The 22588-nt window shown below is 36.9% G+C and overlaps 1 protein-coding gene across 1 annotated transcript in view; it reads right to left on the minus strand.

The window, feature by feature from the left end:
* Positions 1-22588, minus strand: part of LOC138175814 (scm-like with four MBT domains protein 2) — a 305235-nt gene that overhangs the window by 116501 nt on the left and 166146 nt on the right. The window contains exon 7 of the mRNA XM_069106316.1: positions 15009-15106. Coding sequence (XP_068962417.1) covers positions 15009-15106 — 98 coding nt within the window. The remainder of the gene's footprint in view (positions 1-15008; positions 15107-22588) is intronic.

The following is a 22588-nucleotide window of genomic DNA, read 5'->3' on the forward strand; positions in this document are numbered from 1 at the left end:
ACTTTGTCATTTTAGAGTTGAATGTTCTTATTTTCACCCCAGATAACTAAGGAATTTGAAGCTATGCTCTTTTTAATTTGGGATATGGATATTGGCTAACACTTCTTTCTTTTTTTTACTCCCTTAGAGGATTATATTCCATCTGACAAACCAACCTACAAATATAGCTATTAAAGCTTAAAACTGCAGTAAGACTTTTGGGACGTCATGTATATGTATGTACATGTAGATGTACATACTAATATACATACTAATACAGATAAATATGCATATATACACATGTGTATATATTGTATGTATACACACACACAGGCAGAATGTGGCATATAGCAGAATAACTTCCAAGAAGACATAACAAACATTTTTTAAAGTAGTTGTTGAAGATTTTAATTTAAAGAAAAAAACATATATACTAGGCAGAAATCAACACTTAAATTCAGGGCTCTACTATTGACTATTATAAGATTGATGTTTTAGCTCAGTCAAACTGAGCATTATTCTTTCCATAATACCTTCTTTGCTATTGGTCATGATGTGACATAAAGAAAAATAATATCAATGCAAAAAAATCTTGAAAAGAGTAACAAAATATTTTCGGTCTATCATCTTTTCATCAAAAGAAGTATCACATGAGATTTTTTTTTTCAGTTCTGATGCTCTGATTGCTTTAATCTATAGGGAATTAGAACATTGCATAGGCTTCTCTTCAAGACCCCAATTAATTTACATAATTTCCAAGAATAGGTTTCAGTGAAATGAAAGGAAGGCTGTTAAATTAGTATTATACTCAAACTGATACATAATGAACTGCTTTTTCCATTATTTATTCAAATAGGCATGGTAGTATGCTACACTTACAAATCTCCAATGCAATTATTGTATTGTTGCTGTTCTCTTTCCTATCAATGACCTAGTGCTCATGTTTGGTAACTCTGAAACAAAACGTTACACAATAAAAAAATTACTCCCTTAAATATTGGTTTTACCCCAAAATGGCCATAAGGATGCCAGCATTTATTACATCAATAAGATCACAAGATTTCCATTTTTTTTGCAACAAATTAAATTTAATTTATCATCTATTTATAACAAAAACATAAGACTCTATAAGCCAAACTTGTAAAATGCACTTCCATTTTCTGCTTACAGTGGCAAGATAGAGGGTTTTTTTTTTAGCAAGTCAAAAACTAAAGAAAAATGCTAAAAAAAAAAAAAGTATCATGAGAACCATGCTCTGCAACTTGAATCAAAATGTTTCTAACTGGAAATTGCTATTTTCACAATATTCTGAACAAGTAGCTCTCCAAACCTTGTAAATAAATGGATAAAATAAATATGGGTCAGTATTTATTAAATAATAAAATTTAGCACCTTGAGTGTGTTTTTAAAGGAGTAAATTATCCATTCTTACTTATATTAACATCATAAGAAAGGTAGACACAACTCTAAGTAAGGATTATTCTGCCTTCTATCTACTTAATTCTCTCCCAATAAACCAAGGGCTCTCATGTTACCGCAGCAACACTCTGTACAGTCTGAGTACTCTGGACTGCAAGAGAGCATGGCAATATCACTGCTGGACAATTTCCCCCCTAGCTTCATACCCCAACCATGAGAAAATAGCTGGTGGAATTAGTGATGTGTGCCCCTTCTGCTTAGGGCATTGAGACAACTAGATGTTACCATGGTAACATCACTGAATGTTCTTAACTATACTGCCCCCATCACCAAGTTCTTATTCAGCCCTTTCCTTCCCTTCAAAGAAGGAAGTATGTAATGAATAACATTTCTAAGGGGAAAAGTGTAGGGGGGAAGTCCCCACAAAATACACACTCTTGCTTCTCCTTGTCTCTAGGCTATTGAGAAATTGCCCTCAAGAGTAATAATCTTGTGAATAAAAAAAATGCGACCCTCCATAACATTCCCTCAATGGGAAGGCACGCAAACACCCAAGCAGAGAATCAATACTGCATACATCCCATTCATCTCCTTTTTTCATTCCTGCTGCCCTCGGCTTCAACTTGTTACCCCTCTACTTCCAGCAGAGGGGACAAAGTAGACTTTTGTTATTTCCAAGCCTCTGTGAGAGGATTCCTGAAAGAAGTGCTCCATCCTCTCCCTTTCTTTGTTTTCCTGTCTCCACAGGTGAGCCACCCTGGGCTACCTTTTTCCCTTCTGGGATCAATCACCATGGACTGAACCTCTTTCAGTTAGGACTCGGCTTCTTATCCTAGGGGGATAAGCCCTGATATGGGGGAACCTGACTTATGCAATGACCACTATGTGGCTTTCTCTTAATGCCATTAAGGACGGCTACCCATATGTCACTAAAACATGTTGTAAAGAGTTAAAGAAAGAAAAAAATAATAATACTGGCAACCCCCCAAGGTATCTCATACCATTTAATCTATGTTTATAGAAATAGAGAGGCTGTTTAATAGCAAAAATTTTCTTTATCCCATGATAGACCAACATCCTGTAAATAACTGAGTCTCTGTTTATGAAAAGCGGGGTTCATTCTGACCTTGGGCACAGGATTATAGAGGTCATTACTCAGAACTACTGGAAATGTGATTTAAGTTACTAAACATTTATAAACATACGGTGCCTACTGCGTGCAAAACACTATTCTGAAGGCTGTAGCAAATACAAATTTAAATGAGGCACAGTCCCTGCCCTAACAGAGCTGACAATCTAGAACAAGATATGGTACAAATCAGTCACATTTAATAAGGGCTCACCATGTCCAGGAACTGTGCTAAGCTCTGAGAGGTCACAACAGTACTCAAGGAGCTCACATACTAATAATGAATATAATATGAACTTATCAAATAAATAATTAAGGAAAAGTTAAACTGCAAGTCCTTTACAGACGGATAATTTTCATACTCAAAATTCTGTTATTATTCATTACTCTCTGCTTCTTTGGCATATTAATTGCCAATATTCCAATCTGAATGCATGGAATACAAAATTATCACTGTTTGGTAAACTCTTTGGGGTTTTTTGGGGGAGGGTAGATTATTCATGACCTCCTTCTCTTTATGTCTATGCCTCAGTATGCTGTGCTGTCTAATACCCAGTGATCTGAAGGAGTCTATACATGGCATGCAAAAGCCTAACATACCAGAATCACATTCTCCATGACTAGATAAACCTCAACTGGCAATCATTGATTCCTTGTGGGAATAAGATTAACCACCAATTAACTGCCAAGGGAAAATTCTGATGAAAAACAAAGAGATCACAGAAATCACAAAATTTTAGATTTCAAATATCATCCAATTCTAGCTCTTTCATTCTGTAAGTGAGGAAGCTGAAGCTCAGAAAAATTAAACAACTCGTCCAGGGTCATAATGAACATTTGTTAAAACTGTCTTCTTTCATTGAATATGTAATTCACTGACATATATAATTAGTTCAATGAATTATATTTGATAAAAGGTGATTTTTAAATTTTATTAGGGCCATCTACATTAAATTATATAATTTTATAATAGCTAGTATATATTATATATTTAGCTATATAAATATATATGTATATATGTACACATATATGCATACAAGTATACACACAAATGCCAGATGTGTGTATCACGTGTGAATATATGATCTCACTTCAAGATCTGTCAAGAAGTTTTACAAATATGATCTTTTATCCTCACAAAAATTCTGGGACGTAGGCATTATTATCATCTCCATTTTTATATAAGAGAAAAATGTTAAGAGTTTTTGCCCTCATGAGACTTACATTATCCTTGGAGAATTATACACAAATAAATACAAAGTTCACATAAAGTAAATGGGGGTGACAAGATATTTCCTGTCAATAACGCAACAGATCTGTGATCTCCCTAATGTACATAGTACCTCCACAAATCACAACCCAGCCATACTTTCTCATCCTATCTAATTCTGATCCACATCCTCAGTCATCATCCAAAGGGTCTATGTGACTCAGAGCACTGGAGTTTCAGCCAATGCAGCATTTAAGACATTCCGCTGTTTTCTCTTATTCTTCCTGGACCAGTTTTACACTTCTACTTGGTGTTTTTGATGCCATTGCTTGTGCTCAAATCCTCACTCTTGGTCATTGTATTAATTATTAATATTATTCTAATTCTAAATCCTCTCACCTAGAGATTCACAGAATCATAGCTCAAAGTTGGAAGGGACTTCTAGTTAAATCCATGACTGAATAAGCACCTCATCAATGTGCTCCCCAGCAAGACTGACTGCCCAGCCTTTGTTTGAAGGCATTCAGTAAGGGTGAACCCACTATCAACCACCACTGCCCATTCTAGGGTGAGTAGCTCTCTTAGGTTACAATGTTTTCCTACCCTAAGCCTAAATGAGCTGCAGCAGCCTATACCCACTAATTCTGTCCTTGGACCCATCCAAACAGCTCTAAGCCCTCACCCAGAGGGCAAACTTCATGCAGACAGAGCCATTTTGCCCTAAGTGTTCTCTTCTTGAGGTGAGATAACTTCCACCAATCCTCATGTCATGTACTTAAGGTCCTTCACCATTTATGTTACCCTACTCTAAAAGTTTATCAATATTCTCCCTAAAACGTGATTCCCCAGAACTGAATGACAAATGTGGTTTGACCAGGGCAGGACATGACAGAACTGTCCTCTCCCTAGTCTTCTCACTGCATTCTAAGATTATACTAGCTTTAGTTTACTACTACATCACACTATAGACTTGTAACTGAGCTTACAGTCAACTGACATCTCTCATTCTTTTTCTTTTTTAAATAAATTTTTATTAATTGATATTGATCTTTCTCCCAATCCTTTTCAAGTAAAATGTTGGACGGCTATACCTTCCCTATCTTATACTTGATGAAACTGATTTGGCAGGGAAAAAAAATTTCAAGTGTAAGCCTTTACATTTATCACTAAATTTAATCTTATTAGATTTGGCTTAATGTTTTCACCCTGGCAAGAACTTTCTGAGTCCTATCATCCAGGATTTTAGTTATCAACTTCTCCCACATAAAGCCTTTCCTAAACTCCCTAACTGCTACTGGTTTCCCTCTCAAACTACTTTGAATTTAACTACTTTATGTAAACAGACACACATACATATATGCTTTATATTTATGCTGTATGCATTTATATATGCATTTGTTTCCCATTAAAATATAAGTTCCTGATGATGACTGTTTCATTCTTTGTACTTGTATCTCTTGTGCATAGCATGGTATCTGACAAACAGTAGGTACTTAATAAATGCTTGCTGTTGAGTTACTCTTCTAGCTTTGATAAACATGCCAACTATGTTTTTCTTATTCAAACCATTGATAAAAATGTTAAACAATACAAGGTCAAGCACAGATGGTCTTCCAAGTTGACATGAAACAAATCCTAAGGTCAAGGAATGAAGTAGATCAAAATGAACCCCATTATACTCTCTGGCCCACGTCTCTCCATCACACATACAAGAAAAGGCTGTGGGGTCTATTAAACTATAAATTAAATTATAGTACCTACTTAGTTTCAGTGACTTTTCTGATGATGTTCTCTTCTTAGAAGTTTGTAACTGTATATTGCTTCTCAATTTCTTTTGCTTTTACCCCTAAAATCAAATTTCCCCATTTCTCCAACTTTTAGTTCATATGTATCTACTTGGTCCCAGTCAGTCCACAACACCTGGCTAGATACAATTCTCTATATCACCCTATTAAGCCAGTCATCGATACTGGAGACATTGCAATCCCACATTTTCATACCTCTTCAACCAATTATTACACGCAAAAATGTAAAACATTGAGCTGAAAGTGGATGTAATAAATAGCTCCCTGTTCCCCCCACCAACCGTCCTTCTAGAACCCTTGAAAAGACAGGAATGATCACTGGAACTTTTCCTGTTCAAAAAGAGAAACCAGGAAACCACCACTACCTCAAAATGGACACAGATCAGGAAAATTATACTACCTTCTTCCCATCACCACTCCTCCCCTGAGGTCTTACAGAGAATCTCCTTTAATATATCTCACCTGAACATAAAAGTCTTGCACAAGTTTTCTCCTTTTCCCTTCAGTAATGCGGAATTACCTGAACAATCACATAATCAATCACTCATTAAGATAGGCCTTTACTGCCAAATGTAGGAATTGGAGTGGAGAGGAGAATGAGATCAAGAATTCTCATTTTAAAATTCCTTAAACTGACAGAGGAATCTCATTCAGACTGATGCAGTGAGTAGTCCTAATTAAAAAGAGCATGAGACTTTGTCGAGTACTCTGCTAAAATGTATTGATAGCATGTTCTACCACCTACCAGAGTCAGGAAAGACCCGAGTTCAAATTTGGACTCCGACACTTACAAGCTATGTGACCCTGGGCAAGTCACTTAACCCTGCTTGCCTTATTCCACTGGAGAAAGAAATGGCAAACCGCTCCATTATCTTTACCAAGAAAACCCACTGCCAGACTGGTCCACGTGGTCATGAAGAGTCAGAAACAAATCAACAACAAAACCACCTACAAGATCTTGGACAAGTCCCTTAACCTCTTAAAAACTCAGTTTCCTCATCTGCAAAATCAGGGGCTTGGATTCTAAGATCCCTTCCAGCTCTAAATCTATGACCCTATAATATAATAGACGCAGTTACATGATTCAGCTTGTATTACAGTGAACTACACACATACCGAGGATCCAACTAGTTTTATTTATTGTTAGATCACGGCTTCATAAAAGTCAGTGCTCCCTAATGCCCATTTGTAGTGATGACATTCATGTGCTTCAAATTCAAGATCCAATTCACAAAAAAAAGACAAAAATATCCCTTCCTCCATACCGCTCCCCCAAAACAACATCTCTCAACTTTGAGAAACATCTCTCAACTATGAGAAACAGACATTTTTCCTGATGTCTTGAGGAAAGTGATTTCTACATGAGATTCATTTGTTTGCAGTTCACCAACCTGGAAACTCTACCAAAGCAGACTATTACCTACACCACAGAAGGAAAATAAACGATAGTCATAACTACCACCCTAAAGGCACTTGTACACAAGAACCCTCCCCCTCTTCAGGGTTGGGGTAGGAATGGGGTGGGGCTGGTTTGGGAGACAATGGAAGGACCCTTCGCAAAATTCTGTCTGAGGGCCTGGAATTGAAATTTATACACTGACAAATGCAGAGAGCAATAAGCTGCCAGAGAAATGCAGGAAAGCCAACCTTCAAATATATCCAATTCCCAAATGCCATTTGCATTTTTTCTCGATAAGAGAAATTATCAGGGAAGGGAAATTCTGTCCTTAGACATGGCCACAGGTTTTTTCCTAGCTAACATATTAAGCTGCTGAACAACAAAATATTAATCACCATAGAAACTGCAAAATCACAATCCATCCGTGCTAAAATTCTAATGGTGTACATCCTTTCTTACCCCTTTGGCTATACCAGATGGAGTGAGAAAGAAAGTCTTTTCTCTCTTTGTGGAACTTAATCTTCTCTCCACAGACCCAAACCCTGGACTCATATGGGAAAATGGAAAAGAGATGTTTTTGCAAAAGGTTAAGTCTACATGTATGCTTACATATATATACATTTATATCTAAGAATTGAATAATAGGGTTAAGAATTCTCAGCATGTCCTGTGATCAAACTGTCTGAATATTCTTAATCAGATGGGAATATGTACATGGAAAGCATTTTTCAATGTCTCTAAAAAAAAAAATCAATATTCCACACAATATTTTTCCATCATTTATTATTAAATGGGAATCTACAGGAAAGGAGAAATACACTAAAGAAAAGATTAACAATACAGGTCTTTGAGACCAGACTCAAAAATTAGCTTTAACTAATTGTTTTCACACTACAGTATACCATCATAAATGCCCTTCCGAAATAGATTTCTGCATTCCATACAGAATTTGAGTTTATCTCGGGAATGACCTATTCCAGGGCTGTGGAGTCTTCAGCCTTCAGAATGTGTGGAAACCTCAATTCATCCCTTTTTCATGGTCTTCTGGCTAAAACTTCCTCTCATTCCATCTTTCCTTGTGTTTCACCCTTCCTAGACCTATCATTATTATCCTTCCCTCAAGACACTCCCCTCCTCTACCAAAGGCATCATCATCTTTCCAGTCTTCCAGGCTCATTCCTTTGGCATTATCCTTAACTACCCACTCTCCCTCAATGTTCAAATTCAAGTGCCAAACCCTGCCATCGTCAACCTCTACAATGTCTCCAACATCCACAACCTCAGGACAGGCAGACCCTCATCACCTCTTGCCTGGATTATTATGACAGCCCCCAATAGGTCTCCTTGCTTCAAGCATTCCAGTCTGTCCTTCACAATGATGCCAAAATGATTTTCCTTCAACACAGACCTGATTATGTGACTACTCTAATCAACTCCCAATGATTTCCCATTGGCTCTAGGTAAAATGTGTTCTCCTTGGTTTAATTTTTAAAGCCATTTACAAGCTGGTCCCAGTCTATCTTCTGAGCCTCAATGGACATCAGTCCTACTCCAACATTCTGTGATCCAGGTAGAGTAGACTTGCCTCTGTTCCTCACACATGAAATTCCATCTCCCATCTCTGCATCTTTGCACTGATCATCTCCCATACCAGTAAATGGACTCCTCACCTCTGCCTCATAATGCCTCCCTCTTCCTTCCAAGACATAGCTCAAGCACCATCTTCTGCTTGAAGCCTTCCCTGATACCCTCAAATGCTACTCTCCTCTTTTCCAAACTATTTTGCATTTAACTACTTTGTACTGGGTTGCATTTTTCTCTTCAGAATTATTTTTATATAGTTATACATGTATTTATTGCCTATCCCATCAGAACATAAGCTCCTTCTGAATAGGGATTGTTTCATCCTCAGTACTTGGTCTCTTGGATCCTAGCACAGTTTCTAACACATGATAAGTACCTAATAATTGCTTGTTGATTGATTAATTTACATAATCATCTAATAAGTATAAATTTGGATGACTTTGATCACAGTGAATGTAGGATGGATTTTTCCCTCCTCAGGTTTTATGTAACTGGATTTCCCCCCTTCTTTATTTTTACCATGGTGGTAGAGTCATAACATAGCATTTATGTGCAAGTGTTTAGATGACAGTGAAAATACCAGCTTTAGTTATGGCACAAGGAAGGAAGGAAGGAAGGAAGGAAGGAAGGAAGGAAGGAAGGAAGGAAGGAAGGAAGGAAGGAAGGAAGGAAGGAAGGAAGGAAGGAAAGAAGGAGGGAGGGAGGGAGAGAGGGAGGGAGGAAGGAAGGAAGGAAGGAAGGGAAGGGAGAAAGGAAAATACAAATAAAGATATATGCACATAAGGAACTCTTTAATAAGGAAATTCCCTCTAAAGATGCAGGTCAGAACCTTCTTTACAATTTATAGTCTCATGGGACTGGGGGACTGAGAGATTAAATAGCCTGTCCTGGGTTATGCCAATGTGTCTCTGGGTCAGGAGTCTTTCTGACTTTAAGGCCAGCTCTCTATTCACTTTGCTGCACTCCCTCTTCTTTCTACTATGCATTTTCTCCATACAAGTATACACACACATACACCCACACAGATATAACAGTTAACAGATTTCCCTGAAACTAAGATGATTTCTGTTCTTGAAATTCATTTTCCCAGGTTGAGCTACCAACACCTTTCTTTCTAACTCAAAATGAATCACGAGCTCATTCAATGTTTCCATCACTTATTGTTCATTTCAAACACTTTCACAGAGGATGAAAAAAAGGCAAGGATCAAGCAATGTCATTTCTTAAAGACATAAAGAGGGATAATGGATGGTTGGTGGCATTTCAGTGTTTTTCTTTCCTTACACTTACACATTAATGAAGGTGGTTTGACAAATCCTCCCTCTCCCCACCCCACCAACTTCAGAAATTTGCATTTCCTTGGAAGACAATAAATGGCAAATTGGGAATACTTTTCTTCATTTGCAGAACATCTGTTTGATAGATACATTAGCTGCTAGTGAAGTTGCTATAATTTAAAATTTATAAGCAAGTAGGGTGGAGAGTGGATTACAAGTTATAAAAATTACAAAGAATAAAAAGTAATATAAATTATAATAAACAGCATGGATCTGTGAAGATCTCAGAAAAGATATTCCATTAATTCTCAATATATGAATTTTTGTCCCCCACCATGCACATATTGTTCCCTCTTAAAACCTTTCTAAAAATACAAAAATTGTCAGACCCATTTAAGTTGTATATACCCCAAGTGAATTAGACAACTAAAATCATCATCCTGATAATTCTCACCACGCCCCACCCCCAATGACTAGCCAGCTAAGAGCCTTATTTTACAAAGGCAAAGGCATAATAAACAGACACCTAGCTAGTTTCCATGTATGTCTGGTTCTACATGCATGTTTAAACATGCCTGAGCTTACACTGACATTGAGGTACTTCATGTTAGTTGATGGTGGAGCACACATTACTAATGAGAACCCAGGCCTAGTACATAAAGACTGGATATTTAAGGGATGCTTATGTGACTGTTAATCAAATGATGGCTTTGGTGGCTCCACAGTGGGGCACAGTGTGAAATTAATTTGGTCATCTTGGCTGCCAGGTATTTTCTTTCATATCATTCGCAATCAATGGTCTGCCTTTTCTGAGCTCTGATGATTACAAAGCTGGCTCAGTCTCAGATAAACCTACCCTACTCTAGACAATTTATTCAAGATTCAGTGAAATGTCAACCTGACTTTTAAAGCAGCCACCTGCTAGTAGGCCAGTATTAGCCTACCCATAGACTGTCTGAGCTAGAAGAGGCCTTAGTAATAACCTAATCCAATTCCCTCATTTTGCAGATGAGGAAACTAAGGTCTATTAGTGAGAAGTTCAAAGCCAATTAAAGCACGGATTGTTCATTAAAGACATACTTTACCAAAAGTTTCAGTGAAAGAAAGGCAACACATTCTCCCTGCAAAAACACAAGCTGCTTTGATAGTTTTAGATACAGACAGAGACAGCCTTCTCATTCCCATCTGCCCCTACCTCTATCTAGGAGGTAGGGAATAAAAGTAACCGAATGTTTAGCCTTTTTCTTTTTACCACAATGGTGTTCATAACATAGTTATGCAAATAGGTGGTACTATCTATGTGGTAGTGAAAATGCCAATTTTAGTTATGGTATTTAGTCTTTTTAGGAAGGGAAGGAGGGAGGAAAGAAGGGAGGGAGGAAAGAAGGGAAGGAGGGAGGGAAGGAGGAAGGGAGGGAGGGAGGAAGGAAGGAAGGAAGGAAGGAAGGAAGGAAGGAAGGAAGGAAGGAAGGAAGGAAGGAAGGAAGGAAGGAAGGAAGGTCCTTCATTAAAAGAGGCAATAGTAGTGTTGGTAGGAATGAGAGGTGGGCTCTACCTTTCCTAATTGACTTTATAACCTCACTGGTAACACACATTAGTTAAAGGTGAGCCTGAACCTGGCAGCCTTATATATAAGAACACATATATGCTATATGCTGAAAACTTTTGTTGGCTAATGTGATTCATCCCATCAAAACACCCATTTATCTGAAGTGTAAAAACAATGGCTTTGAAATATTGTTCATCTCAGCCCATTAAATGTGCTTAGCTTTGACTTGTGTCTCATAACAGCTGAACATTATGACAATTTCCCACCACAACATGCATCTAGGATGATTCATTGCTGAATCCAAATATATATTCCTTGCACCACAATGAAAATAACTAGAAATAAGTTAGCCTGCTGGGAAACAGTGATGATCAAACAGTGATAAGAGGGAAAATACAGAGTCTATTTTGGGACTCTGCAGGAACATATTTGCATGCTGAAACTTCCAAAACTTAAAAAAATAAGACAGATTTTTTTCATTCCTTATATTTTTTTTAATTGTGACCATTAGTGTGATACCACACCCATATTTTTTTTTAGGCTTAATTACCTCCACATACATGCAACTACCTACAACAATATTTGGCAACCTGTTTAAAATTTTTTCATATTCTCCTATGATATAAGATGATTTTCAATACCTTAAAGTTTTAAAATTCTATCAATCAACAAGCTGCTTCCCACATTCCAAGGGCTGTGCTGGAGATACAAAAACGTAACAGACCTTACTTTCAGGAATCTTACATCCCCATCTATATTTAAGTTTAAATGATGGGCATGTAATTTTTTTTGGGGGGTGGAGGGAAGGACAATCAGGGTTAGGTTACTTGTCCAGGATCACACAACTACTAAGTGTCTGAGGCTGGATTTGAACTCAGGTCCTCTTGACTCCAGGGCTGGTGCCTCATCTACTGTATCACCTATGGGCATGTAATTTTTATCCAATGACCAGCAAAAAGATGAACCCACAAATAGCCTGAATCTATTAATCCAATGTATGAGAAACTGAAGACCTTTAGGATTTTTCCTACTCACTAATTTGATATGATTCCATATTATGAGGTGGTAACTTCATAAAGTAGGGCAAATAGAAGTTGATTTTTTTCAAAAGGTACATTCTAATAATTATGAACCAAATTAGGTTTTAAGATTTGAAATTATAGCATTCATTAAAATATAAGATTAAGAGAGTTTGTGTCAATATTTCTTTTCCATTTTATTCAATGGAGCAATAAACTTATCCACAAATGGGAATGTATGAAAATATGTATTTGGTGGTGCTCAATACTGAGTTAGACACACACTGTAAGAGGTACAGAAGTGGCGTATTATGTGGTCTTTGCCCTCAAAGAGATTTTGATCAAGGGAAGGAAGACTAGGTAGAAGAAAACTTATCAGTGACAAATTCTTAGGCACAACATGAAAATGACTTCCTAAGTCTAAGAAGAAGTCAAAAGAAAGCAGAGATTATATTTTAGAAAATGCAGGTGAGCTACTAAAATATGAATCATGTCTGACTTTTCTTTTTAATTAAAACAAGCAAACAACAATAACAAAAAAAGAAACTACTAGTAGGTTTATTTTTTTTTTAAATATACTTAGGAGCTTTTTCAAATGTACTCCTAAGTAATCAACCTGCACCTCTAATTATGCCCTTATTATATTAACTCAAGAAACAAAATTCATTAAGAATGGAATAAGAAAGTTATAGAGGTTTATATATGGCTTCATTTTTCAGTATTACCTCAGGAAAGCACCAGGGATTGTGTGTTACGTTATCTGAAGTGATTATACATTATTTCATTAACAGGTAAGTCAGAAAAAAATGTTTAGGCAACCCTGATTTGTCAGCAATTATTGCTACTAGTGCAACAAAGTCTTCAGTCAAGCAGCTTAAAATGCTATAAATATGTCAAGCAGTTCATCCTCAAGCCATACATCTATATCGTAAATTAAGAGACAAGTCTTTTTAGTCCCATTTTTATAGACAGGGAAATTATAAGATAGAAAGATGAGTCATTTTTTTCTAATCTGCCAAAAAATTGAATCAGTAATGGAACTAAGGCTCAGAAAACAAACATCCAGACCACTATTTATCCCCTTCTTCAACAAACAAACATTTATCACATAACTACTATGCACAAGGTTCTCTGCTCTCTGAATACAGTCCCTATCTTCAAGGAGCTTAAAAAATTAATAATATTTTTATTACTTTTCAAAACTACCATAAAACACAATTAAGCTGTTCTAGTCTAGAAAATGAACTCCTTGGAACTAACTGGAAAAACTTCTAAGATTCATAGCACCATAAATCTAGATCTGGAAGGGCCATCTAAGGTCACTGGGTATATAACCCTCTCGTTTTACAGGTAAGAAAACGGAGGCCCAGGCAGATTAAAGGACTTGGCCAAGGTCACAGAGATAGTAAACATCATAGGCAGGATTTGAACTCAAGACCTAAGACTATATATTCAATGCTTTTTCCAGTGTACTATGCTGTTCCTATATAGTCTGGACTTTGCCACCTACACTGGGTGATACAGTACATAAAGAACTTCACCTGATGGCAGAAGATCTGAATTCAAATCCAGCCTCATACATTTACTAGCTATGTGACCCTGGGCAATTCATTTAACCTCTCCTAGCTTCAGTTTCTCCACCTATCTCCCAGGGTTGTTGTGAGAATATTTGTAAAGTGCTTTGAAAACCTTAAAAGTACTAAATAAATGTGAGCTATTATTATTGATAACAACAGTGTTTCCCCTTGGCCAAATATACAGGGAACAGAACATTGGCCTGGGAGCCTAGAAACATAGGTTCTAGTCTCTGCTCTGCTATGTGAACTTCAGTTTCTTTGGACCTTGATTACCCTACCTACACAATAAAAAAGCTAGACTAGATGGTATCTTTTCTGTTCTAAAACTCTATGATTCTATACATATAGTCTTTCTTCCCAGGATAAAATAAAATATATTCCTACAAGTTCTTATAAAACTTAAGAGTGTCAGGCATTCAATCCATTTCAGACCTCTCAAAATTTTGTAAATTTCTTTTCATTATAACAAGTAGATGTATGTAACTCCCACTTATACATGTGTTAAATAATCAATACCTTTAACCTCATGGGTAATCACAGGGAAAAACTGAAAAAGTCAGATAAAGCTACCTTATACATAAATAGTATACCCTTAATATATTGTCTGCTGAATCAAAATGGAACCCAAATAGGGGAGTGGGTCAACATTAGAATTCAAATATCAAAACTGATTTCTCTTCCTTTTTTATAGGACCATACATTTAGAGCAGGTCCATCAACATTGAACACAACTTTTACATTTACACAAGTGAATAAATTGAGGCTTAGGGATGGTAAGAGACTTGCCCAAGGTCATGTAGGGAATAAGTAGCAAGATTGAGATTAGAGCCCTGGCTTTCTGACTCAGATTATATGATTGTACCTAAATGGTTTATATTTAAATACTTGACATGGAAATATCACCAGAAAGGAAGCTTTCTAAAGTGGAAAACTGAGGGAAAATATTGGCTAGAACCCAATAGAATGTATTTTGATTGGAGTGATATTGAAAACATTCACATACTCATTAGTTTCTGGTCTCCTGTTCAAACCTGTGTTCTAGAGAAGAATGAACAGCTTACCTTGAACGCTTCCATTGGAAGAGGAAATTTTGCAGCATCATTAAGAGATTTTTCCAGAGCACATTTCCATTCAGATGTTGTCTTCAAAGAATAGATTTCTGGGTGAACAACAACAAAACACATAACAGTGTATAGGCTACAGAATGCTATAGCTCTGTGTGTTCATTCACAAATGTTAACTTTGCAAAGCCTCAGTAAAAACCTAATAACCATAGCAGTCGCACTGTAACTACTACAAAGACCCACTCCCAAATTTGTGAGATTAATGGCAACTTAGGATTCCATTATACAAAGTGCAAAATGGGCTAAACAAAGCTCCTCTATCTAAAGGGAGCATTTGCATACACTCTACAAGCATTCTAAAAGGGATTTAATGGTATTAATCACATTAGCAAGACCTTCAGTGATGCACTACCCACAAATCACCTAGGAAACAATATCCACTGATGAAGAACTTAATATCTGATGTATTTCCACTCTAAAAAAGCATTCAGTTGCCTATCAGTCACCATTATTACAGCACATTTGTCATCAAATCTTTCTAAGCTTTCTGCATGAGATCCATGTAAATCATAAAATTACTGAAAGGTAAATTAAAATTTACTAACCAAGTTTAATATTTACACTTGAAATGTTGCTGTTAATACACCACATGCTACCCATATTTGTTTCTGGGGGGGAAAATTACCCATGTGGGTTATTGACTCTGAGTGTAAAAATTAAAAAAAAAAATTAAAAAGAAATTGTCAAGTAATGTTTTTACCTGTGGCTGAAACTTCAGGGGAATTTTATGATCTGATCTCAACAGATTTAAGACCTTATCAAAATAGGATTTGCAGAAGCACTCACTGGAAGTGGATATGTTTATACCATCACTATATCAACCCAGGCTACTTTAGACAGACAGACAGGATATGAATATGAATTTAAGTACAGTTAAAAGGCAACATTAAGCATTTGGGGCTATATTTTTAATTCCCTGCCTGTCTGCTTTTTAACATGTAGTCATATATTTTGATCCTCAATGCTTCTAGATTCACCTTGTACTTTGAAGCCCTTTTAGGATGTGTATGTGTTCATTGTCTCTTTATTATTTTCAATACCTTTTTTTATGGTGGGAAAGAAATGCAGCCCAAACTCACTGAACCATCAATGCCTCACCTGGGTGCGCTGATGTCTAACTAGCTACAAAAATTCAAGTTTAACTAGTAAATAATAGCAGACAATATCTGAATACAAATAACAAATACTTCAGTATTTGGAAGGAAAGTCTTGTATTGAGGCATTTTTTAAATAGAGAAATTACCACTCACAACCAATTAAGGTAGAGGGATAAAAGAAACAGATCATGGAACTTGGCATATTGCTATGAAGTCAGTCAAAGCCCTGAAGTGTCTTTATGACTGACATTTAACTTCTAATGGTTAGCCTAACACCAGGAGATAGTGTACACTCAATGAATACCTTCCAATTTGCTAATTTATCAAATGGCTTTTCCATCACAACAAACTGCACAAGAGAAACAATTTCTATAGAATTTACTAAACTTAAGGCAAAAATAACCAAGATGATAATGCACTGAAAATCTAGTTTAAAGTAATTAAACTTAATTCTTCCAACACTGAATTTTGCACTGCTTTTAAGTAGCCAGACTGGAGTGATGGCTTTATTCATTATTAACTAAGCATCTTTTTTTTTTTTTACACTAGGGTACTTAGATTAGTTCTAACTAATTTGTTCTCAGTATAGAATAATGTGCTCAACAAAGCCCTATTCTGATGTTTTGGAGAGGCATGGAGGTGAACCTGGGGTCTTGAAGGCTTTGCCAGTGGAGTACCAGCTGTGGAAGACTTCTAATACTGGAAAAGCTTTGAGTATGTTATCAGCAAGAGTCTGAATCTGCTTTCCAGGGACCAGCCTAATTGAGGATGAAGATCGCGACCAGTAAGTTAGTCATTTGGCCAAAGGTAACCCACTACACAAAAATATAAAATGGCTCTCAGTTTTATATAGCTTTTCTGGTGACAGTGGCAACACGGCTGAAAAGAGGGCATAAAGAATTATGAATCAAAGATTATGGAGATAAGGCTATTAACTAGGAATTCTGTGAATTAGGGTTTTTTAATATATTGATAACCATTTCACTATAATTTATTTCCCTCATGTATTTTATTAATTTAAAAATTTTCTAAGAAGATATGTGTGTGTATGTTTCTTGAATGCCAAAGTGGTCAATGATACAAAAAAAATTTAAGAACTCCTTTTTAACAGTCTAAAACTCTCATTTAATGGTTATACTAAAATGGCACTTCAGTTTGGTAATCTAAAAATAAGAGTCTTGTCCAATGACCACTGAGTAAACATACTACCAGAAGAACTGAATCCTATCAATGTTAACATTCTCACTCTACATGGAACCAGAAAGGTCAAGTAATGGAAAATCAGATGACTGAGAAGTTCTATGAAAAAGGCAAAGGAAGGAATTGGTAGAGCTGGTTTTATCCTATGCCCACTCAAAGACAACAAGAAACATCACCCCATGGGATATTTGGTCGTCTTATATTGCAGAGGTCATGATAAGACCACTATGATAATAACCGCAGCTTATGGACCATATTCAAGAGGTTGAAAAGGTTTAAAAAACTCCATGAAGGATGCACTAAGATCCTCCAAATTATACATATCTACATTTGATATTAGATGACTTCAGAGCCGGGAAGAAATCGGTTAAGATGACAATACATAGTGGAAAATATGAATCAAGGATAAAAAAAAATGAGGGGCCAAACATGAAAAGACCACACAGAAGCCCCTTGTCTACTTCCTTCCAGAAAAAACAAAATTGGTCAGTAGGCACTAAACATTATAAACTAAATAATACTGCAACAAATGAAACTGTTTATATTTGAACAGATAGGAAATGATTCACTACTGATAACAGGAGTCATTCCTGAATCATATGTCTGGGTACAGTCAGACCACTGACTTGTAAGAGCCAAGTACAAAATTAGTACAAAGCTAGAATAAAAATGAGAAAAAAAGATATGGTGCCCAATTAAAACAACTCCATCTGGGCAGGCTTAAATATATTATCAGTGACCCCCAAAAAAAAAAAAGAGGATATGGATGGAACAAAAAACACAGACCACAAACTACAATAATTTTTTTCAGAAATTTTTCCAATAAGAATCAATTACCATAACAAAGGAACCACAAAACAGCCTAAAAGGTTTCTCAGTCAGCACACACTTGACTCATTGCCAAGTGAAAGGAGTAAAAGACAACGCTGGTTTAGGGGGAAAAATACTGTTTGCAAAACCTTATGGAGAAGGATGATGGAAATTATGAACAGTATCACTTCATAAATCAAGGCAGATACAGTTCAAGATAAAATCAGGGTTTAAATAAAACTTTGCAGGTGACCCAAGGAAATAATTCCAAGTGCATTTAGAGATGAAAAATAGAAGATCAGCAAAGAAAAGAAAAATAAAACAGATCTATACTTTTATAACAAACTTTTACTCACCATTAAGGGGAGTAGAGCCAATACATTTAGACCCTAATATTACTGTCCTGGATGTCCTTAAAAAGGAGGTTGAAAATGATATTAAATAAAACAAAGGAAAAGAAGCTAGCTTAGACTAAGTGTACATAGAAGATATATTTGATGGTGGTGACAAAATTGTAAGGGTATTGAAGGTCAGAACCATGAAGTAACTGAAGGGGGAAATACCAAAGGTATGGAAAAGATCTGTCTTATATGACTTCTTTCACACATACATCAACTTTTTATGAAGATAATCTATATACATATATCAAGAGAACCCACTGAAGAGAGTATAAGAAGGTATGACATAGGAAACCATATCTTTATCATCATACAACTGAGAGAAAGAACAAATGTAGAGTTCCATTCTGCTCTAATGTTGATTTTAAAAAAGCATTTGATTCATTAGATCAAAGCACTACCTTGAACACTTTCTTCGTACAAGTTACCTCCTATTCATATATCAAAAAATTGCTGAAAGATCTTTTGTGGATGAATGAACGAATGAATGAATGGAAAGAAAAATTATAAACCATTTGCTAATAGTACATGTCAAGCACTGTGCTATATTCTAGAGGTAAAAACTCCAAACAGTGAGGCAGTCCCTGCTTCCAAAAAGCTTATACTCTAAATAGGAGTTCTGTTCAGCTTCAGGTCTGCTTCAGATAGAAAGGTCTGAAAATTCTAAGTTAGATAGCAAGGTATCTGATAGCAAGAAATGTATAGGACAATAATAGGTTAGATGGTAGTGTCCAAGGATCATGAAGGTAGTAGAAGGGCAAATGGTAAAGTTTGGAGGGCCTGCAGATTCAGGGGCTGGCAGATGGAAAAGCCTGGCAAACCTTCATCTTTTCAGAAGGATCGTAGTTAATGACTTCCAGCTCCTCTAAATGGTTCAATTGTTCCCATCCTGTCTCCTCACTGGAGTCTGTAAGGATATTAATATTAGTAGTTTTTCAAAGCTGGCCTCCCTGATGAGGTCTGATCTGAAATATCATTCAATGAAATAAAATGGGGAGATATGAACAAAGTTTGCCTCTATCATCGTGGAGGAGATCCAGAGCAGAATCCAAGCTGAAGAGGGATTGATTCCCTTATCAATGGTGAGACTATTCCATGTTCCTGTTGGTGGCTGACATTGTGGTTACTGAAAAGCCTTGAAACACCTTGGAAGATCCTGTAAGAAATCCAAAACTGCTCTAAAGAATTAAGCCTGGGGGTGGCTAGGTGGCACAGTGAAGACAGCACAGACCCTGGAGTCAGGAGGACCCGAGTTCAAATGTGACCTCAGACACTTAACACTTACTAGCCAGGTGACCTTGGGCAAATCACTTAACCCCAATTGCCCTGCCCCCCACCAATAAAAGGAATTAAGCCTGACCTCCACATTGGCCTGGATAAGGGGGTATCATAGGTGGACTGATATCATATGAAAAAGAATTGGCACTCAATGTAGGATGCAGATTTATATAAATGGTGACAACTTCACAGGCATTCTTTCTCACCTGTGTCTTTTGTTTCTCAGAGAGCCAGATCTTCAGTGACAGTAAGAACAATGACAATCATTTGTGGGTGAAACTGGGAAGTGCTGCCTCTCTAACAATATCAGTTCAAGAAGGTTTACATCTTACTTGGTGGGTAACCAGACTGAAGCCAGTGGTAGTTGGGGTGAAATGCTCACGGGCAGTATGGACCTTATAAACGTAAGTACGCCAGATACGGATCAGCCTGCAGTGGTACTGATAATAACATGGGACTGGAATGCTGGACCTGGGATGTTAGCTACTGCAAAGGACCAGGTTATATGAAACCTTTTAAAGAAACTAGGTTCAGAAAGAGAACTAAAATAAGAACACAGAATGAAATGAATGAGAATGGAGAAGTAAAGGTAATAGTCAGCTTACTAGAAAAACACTGAATTAGATGTGTCACTCAGCTGAGAGAAAGAAGTAAAAGGCTCCTTTGGAGTCCGAAAGAAAACAGGATTCCTGCTAATGGAGCCTAAAAGATTAAGTCATCGGGTCAAGGACCATCAAGAGAACAACTCCAAGTGGAACAAAGAGGCGGCCCAAGATGCAACTACAAAAGGACTCTACTATTCCAAGGGCCTATAGATTTCTCTCAAGACCACTCTGTCTAGGCCTAGGTTAGAAGCCAGACAGACTTGAAGAAATGGCAGTGACCCCGAGGATTATAGCTAAAGGAATGCCATGTTGGCCAGAAAGGAAATAAAAGTAAACAATGCCCAAGAGACTCTTTAATGCTCTGATTTTATGCCTAGCTAAGTGCTTAATGAAAAGTTATGTATTTATAAGGTTTTAGTTATACATATAATTTAATAATTGTTATTGATATTAATAAAATATACAAAATAATGACAATAAAATTATATTAACAATTGCTATATTAATTAGTTATAGCACGCCCTGGGATTCTCTCATAAGGTAGCAAAGATGAGCTGTACATTTAAATGGATTCTGGCTATGACGTATAACAGCCAGGATGCTTTTTGAGGGTAGTGAAGAATTAAAAAGAGAAAGGAAAGCTAAGACCCCCATCCCCATCCCTGCCCCATGGACTCTGGAAAACAAAGGACACTCTCTCCAGTCTTAGCAGAAGTGGTAACTCATATGGGGGAACTTCCTTTTAGGGGAGGGGAGGCCCATGGAATTGAAGGCAAGACCAAGAGCTACTCGAGTTTACCAGTCTAATAGGCAATTTCTGCTTCTCCAACCATTGAGGCACAGCATGGGTAGGGCTCATCCTGGATTTCTGACACTGGATCAGTCTTCAAACTCCCACCAAACCAGGGATTTCTGAAATTCTTCTCAGACCAAAGCTTCAAGGTCAAGGTCATAGGAGGTAGGGAGAAAATCATCAGGCCAAACCAAAAAGGGGCTTCAGCCAGTGCACAGAAAATATCCCTCTGTCCTCTTTCTAGGAATATTGCATATGAAAACAGAATTTAACCCTGGGGCTTATTTCCCTTTTTTTAAAAGGTGAAAATTAACTGCACTGTTGTCAGTTATACTCAACCACCTGCAGAAGCTAAACACCTAATAGTTTCAATAAGCAGAATTGCACATGTGTGCAATTCATTAGACAGAGGCATTTTGATTACACTGGCAAGTTTATGGACAATAAACAGTACTGTTAAAAGAGCATAAAGCATTTTCTTAAAATGCTAGTGTTGCAGGTAATTTAACAAAGTGCACCATGTCAATGTGTGTTTAGGGGAAGTAATAAGCAATTAAAATGTGTCCTGATTCATCTTTAACTAGAAGCCTACATGAAAATGAGGCAATCTTCCTTTGTAGGATTTGGCAGGCTGCTTTATAATAAATGTTACAGGAAGCAGGAGTGTAAAAAAATAAAACTTGGAAAATCCTGAGACCAAACAGTCCTATTCAATTCACTGAACAATGATTAAGGGTATACTATATGGAAAGCACCATGCTCGGCACTGAATTTTTTATTTGTTTCTGATTTTTTTTTAAAGGGGAAGGAATGTGATTTCATTGGTAAAGGGAATATTCAGTGAGGAAACTCTCTCAACCAATTAAGGGCATAGGGCACTGAGAGGTTATTGACTACCGAGGGTTACAGAGCCTGTCACAGAACCCAGCTGTCCTTCTAGTACATAATACTGCCTATTCAGACAATGGTGATCAAAAGACAAGACCGAAAGAAGCAGTCCCTGTCCTCATGAACCTTACATTCTACTAAGCACAAGAGTTCTTATCCAGAGGTCCAACGGTTTTTTAAAAAGTATATTTGGGGCAGCCAGGTGGCACAGTGAGTCAGAGTGCCGGCCCCAGAGTCGGGAGACTGGAATCGGTTCCGGCCTCAGATACCTAACACCCACACAAAATAACTGGCCGTGTAACCTTGGGCAAGTTACTTAATCCCAATTGCTTAAAAAAAAAAGTATATTTGATAACTGTATTTTAATGTAATTGGTGCCCTTTGCATATCCTAAATTTTTTTCTTTCATGTATTTAAAGGCAATTTATTCTGAGAAGGCATCCAGTGG

The sequence above is a fragment of the Petaurus breviceps genome, unplaced genomic scaffold (genome assembly GCF_028583685.1).
Source record: "Petaurus breviceps papuanus isolate PSGF00001 unplaced genomic scaffold, PetGlider_PUasm1.0 79, whole genome shotgun sequence".
Taxonomy (NCBI): Eukaryota; Metazoa; Chordata; class Mammalia; order Diprotodontia; family Petauridae; genus Petaurus; species Petaurus breviceps.